We start from the raw sequence: 5,244 nt of genomic DNA, 5'->3' as shown, positions 1-5,244 counted from the left end.
ATGTATGTATGTATATATATATTTATATGAACACATACCTACATACGTGAAAGATGAAAATTTAAAAACAAAAGCAAAATACAAATAATACAGAATTTTTTTAAAAAATCAGAGATTCAGAATGAGTAAAACAGCAGCAGAGTGCAGCATGCAAGGGTGGGGGCAACATGCAGTCAGGAGAGAGAGAGAGAGAGGGAGAGAGAGAGCATGCACAGTTTAATATGTTAGCAACTCACAGGTGAAACTTGACCATTCCGATAGAGTTCATCTTGAACTGTGCATAAACGGGCCAAAACTCTTGCATGGGCCTACAAAACAACAGTGTTATCAGCATCATAGCTACAGCGACACGCACGCCCCATGTCTTAGAGAGAGACATATATACATAGGGCTATAGCACCATACACAGCGTCATATCACAGAGACATACAGACATACATACAGCTACAGTGTCACACACACATTGCATCACTTACATATATATATAAATATAAAAGGCAGTGCTCCAGCATGACTCCAGCCGCTGGCTGAAACCAGTAAAAGAATAAAAGAATATACATACAACTACAGAATCACATACACACATACACACACACACACAACATTTCATTTTATATATATATACAATATATTATTATCATTTAAAACAATTTGTTTGGCTCTGTAGGTAATGTGATGTGCACTCGCCATTGTAGTAACGGCGCGGATTGGCCGCCATTTTGGGAAGTGCCATTGCGCATGTGTGGGGGACTTGCTGGCCGGAAGTCCTGTGAGGCGCATGCGCAATCATCATCAGCTTTTAGGCTTGACCATCATTCACCCTTTTTTTTTCGGGCCCGGCTGTTGACCAGGCAGGACGCAACTGTGACCAGCTCCAACAGAGATGAGATGTACATGCAGCCCAAATAAAATACTCTTTGTTATTTGTTTAGAGAGATCTTGTCCTCGTGTCTTCTTTCCATGAACATTGTAAGGAAATGTGAAGTACCCAGCGAGTGCCCATCACATTACCTACAAGTGGTGACCCTGACGTGATGAACAGCTCCATGCAACTTAAAGTTTTGCAGGCCTCAAACAGAAGCTTGTCTCTCTCAAGCTTAGATTTCTGAATAGAGAAACACAGGAAGTCTAAGATGGCTACCAGAAAACAGACTGCTATTGGTTAAGGCAGGCAGTGGTCTTGGGTTTCTTGTGTTTCTCCATTTGGAAATTTAAGCCTAAAAGAGACAGGCTTTTGTCAGAGGCCCGCAGAACTTAGAGCTAAATCAGACTGTTTTAAACGATAATAATATACTGTGTATATGAAATGAGGCCCGTGAAACTTGATGCCGCTTGGAACCAAATCAAGCTGTTTTAAATAATACATGTAACTCCTAGAAAATGTGTTAAGTACTTTATTCTCTTTCGTTTGACCACATGTTTGTAGTCTCACAAGTCTGAGAAAGATGGTTCTGCAATTTCTTGTTGAATAAACCTGCACAATAGCTCACTCCTTTCATCAAATCGACATTGCCTGTACAGATGCATGGTGTGCCATATGGCAGATGTTGAAGTGATCACATTATATACACACAGGTTCATCATCATACATACTTGAGCATATCACACAAATAATTTACATACTTGTACAGCATTATACACACACGCAACACTGTTTAAGCATGTATACATACATGAGTCCTTATACTCATTAGATCATGCAGTTCTACTACAAAGTGTTTAAAGAATAGTCTGGAAAAAGTAGTTTTTTTCAGGCAAAGAAAGAGACTATTTAATATGTAATCTGAAAGTTCAGTATGTAAGTGGAACAGTAAAAATATACAAGACTTTCTTAAATGCGACATGTAACTCTATGCAGTTGTTGTTATCTAAATTTCAGCCATAGAATTTTGATTTTTTGTTAGCAACCAGCTTCTTTCTTATGCAAAGATGAAAGATTTTAAATAATCATAAAAAAAAAACATACATATATATATATATACATAAAGAGGAAATGGTAGAGAATCACATGTACCACATCACATAGAAATACACATGTATATGCATGGATATAGCATCATTCATTCCTTGTCACAGACAGACAGACAGACATACACACACATACACACACAGTTACATTATTATACACCACATCACACATCACAGGTACACTGTAACATATCACATAGAAATATATACAAAGCTAATTAACACACACAGACATGCATATCACATGTGCATCTGTTACATCATAAATACACACATTTCGAACTTGTATAACACACACACACACACACACACACATAGCCAACATATGGATATGACGTATACACACATACACACACTGCATCTCATATTACAAACACACACATGCAAGTATCACACACAAACACACACACACAGAAACCTTATAGATACAAAACACATGTACATACACATATTTACAGACTAAAGTAGTGAAGAGGATGGGGGAGGGGTCATGGGGAGATGGGGGAGAGAGAGAGAGAAAGGGAAGGAGGTGATACAAGAATTTCAATGATTATCATTAGTGTCAGGATGATGTCACAGGCACCCACCTAGATCCGTCACTTCTTACCAACACACAGACGCTGGTACATTACCTTAAAAATACCACCTAATCATAAGAAATTGAAGTCAAATTGTTAATTAAGGTAATCAGAGAGAGAGAGAGAGAGAGAGAGGTGGGGGAGGGAGGGAGAGAAAGAGAGAAAACTAACATAAAAGAACATTAGAACTGTCAGGTAATTAGCAATAACAACAACAATAATTTAGACAAACAATAAAACAAAAAGAAGTGAAGGAAGTGAAAAGAGAAGAACTCAAGAATGGATACATTTGGATAAATCTTCCTTAGACAACTGAAATCTCTTTTGAGTAGAAATGAAGGAACAGAGAGAGTATGAGAGAGAGAGAGAGAGAGAGGGAGAGAGGAGAAGGAGAGAGAAGGTGTGTGTGTGTATGAGAGAGAAAGAGGGGGAGAGAGAAGGTGTGTGTGTGTGTGTGTGTGTGTGTCTATAAATATAAAATTTTATATCTGTTTTTCTATGCTTGTGTCTGTCTGGTGTTACTGTATCTTGACATAGATTGAGTGTATTTCATTATACGACTGGCATATGTATAAATAAATGAATAAATAAATAAATAAATTTATACAAACAGGAGAGATAAGGACAAACACAGGTTTATATCATAGTTCCTACACATGTTTCACCATAATGGCTGTTTTGAGCACTACAATAGCTGTAGATCCAGTTGCGTTTAGATTATCAGGTAACACTTTATAGTATTAAGTTACAAAGAACACCTATTTATATATACATATATACATGCCAAAACAGACAGTAGCTTGTCCAACTGTCCAATCCATGCTAGCATCGAAGGTGGACATTAAATGACAACGACGATGATACACACACACACACATGTACACACACACACACACATACACACACGCACACACACATGTACACACACACGCACACACATTCCATTCACTCATTTTGCATTTGTTTTTCCATGCAAGCATGGATTAGAGAAATGTATATTAATGGGGCAGCGTTTACAATGGGATGCTCTTCCTGTCACTAACCCTTCCTGCTTTCCAGTTTCAAGTAAGGGATTACTGTTTTTCATTCCTTTGTAGCCAAATACTTTTTCATACAAACAACAGAATGTAAACATTCAAACACACACACACACACACGCACACGTGCATAGGGTTCAGCCAACCAAATTCACTCACAAGACATTGGTTGACTTGGGGCTAGTGCAGAAGACACTTGCCCAAGGTGCCACGCAGTGGGAGTGAAACTGAACCCATGCAGTTGCGAGGGAAACCTCTTAACCGCACACCCATACATGTAATATGTTATCAATCTCCATGGTGCTTAAAGGCAGTGGGTTGGTTGAGTCAGTAAAGTGTCAAATAGAATTCCTTGCAGCATTTGCTCCCAGTGTTCTGAGTTCAAATGCTGTCAAAGTCAACTTTGCCTTTCATTCTTTCAGGGTTGACAGAATAAGTGCCAACCCTGGGTGATGGATTGGCAGAACAGTAAGAATGTTAGACTGGATGCTTCATGGTATACATACTAGCTCTTTGCATTCTGTGGCACCTTAAACAAGTGTTTCCACTACAGCTCTGAGTTAATCAAAAGCCTGTGAGTGGGGGACTGAGTTGACAGACCTTGCGGAAGGAAGCTCATTGTCAGTTTCTGTTCTTGGATTGTAGATTTAATTTGACACAGAGTTATTAAAGAATCAGAGAGAATTCCTCTGGATCCATTATTGAAACCCCAAGGCTGAGAGATAAACAAGTCTTACACTTGACAGAGTAATCTGAATGCTCAGGTTTTAAACTATTATGGATGGTTTTTATCAGCAGGGTTAACTGGAGGTGCTTGTCTCCCCCTTGTAAACATAAGGACACAGGAAATGTGTCAAGGCCGACAGGAAGCAGTGCAGCTTCCTAGGTCTAACCAACAGTAGTATTATTCCCTTCAGGGGACTGTCACATTAAGTTGACAGCATACAACTACTTCATCGTATCACTACTGCATAAATCTCTCTGAGAGATTTAGAAATGTATTATTTCTAAACAGGTGAATTGAGCTTATTGATCAGGAACAGAAACGAATTCCTACAGCAGATTCGAACAGATCTCCTATCAGTAGGTAATGAAATGAAACTCTTCCATTAGTACTGTGGTTTTCAGTCATTTTTTTACCTCTGGATCTGTTTCTTTCCGATTTTACTTTTTGGACACTCATAGTCATTTGATATTCAAGAAACATCCCATTATATTTTTGTAATTAAATATTCTTTTCTACTCTAGACACAAGGCCCCAAATTTTGGGGGAAGGGGCCAGTCAATTAGATCGACTCCAGTATACAACTGGTACTTAATTTATCGATCCCGAAAGGATGAAAGGCAAAGTTGACCTCAGCAGAATTTGAACTCAGAACATAAAGGCAGACGAAATACCGCTAAGCATTTCGCCCAGTATCCTAATGTTTCTTATTTCTTTATTGCCCACAAGCGGCTAAACATAGAGGGAACAAACAAGGATAGACAAAGGGATTAAGTCAATTACATCGACCCCAGTGCGTAACTGGTACTTAATTTATCGACCCCGAAAGGATGAAAGGCAAAGTTGACCTCAGCAGAATTTGAACTCAGAACATAAAGACAGACTAAATACCGCTAAGCATTCTAATGTTTCTGCCAGCTCGCTGCCTTTATAATTA

The 5,244-nt window shown here is 38.7% G+C and overlaps 1 protein-coding gene across 1 annotated transcript in view; it reads right to left on the bottom strand.

Moving 5' to 3' along the window:
• The window catches only part of LOC106878494 (ras-associated and pleckstrin homology domains-containing protein 1), a gene marked incomplete at its 3' end in the record, with an annotated part of 336,047 nt that overhangs the window by 31,757 nt on the left and 299,046 nt on the right, over positions 1-5,244 (bottom strand). Inside the window, exon 5 of the mRNA XM_052970936.1 lies at positions 237-308. Within this exon, the coding sequence (XP_052826896.1) occupies positions 237-308 (72 nt within the window). The remainder of the gene's footprint in view (positions 1-236; positions 309-5,244) is intronic.

The sequence above is a fragment of the Octopus bimaculoides genome, chromosome 9 (assembly GCF_001194135.2).
Source record: "Octopus bimaculoides isolate UCB-OBI-ISO-001 chromosome 9, ASM119413v2, whole genome shotgun sequence".
Classification (NCBI taxonomy): domain Eukaryota; kingdom Metazoa; phylum Mollusca; class Cephalopoda; order Octopoda; family Octopodidae; genus Octopus; species Octopus bimaculoides.
The sequence above is the reverse complement of the archived record's forward strand: the minus strand, read 5'-3'. Positions and strand labels throughout refer to the sequence as shown.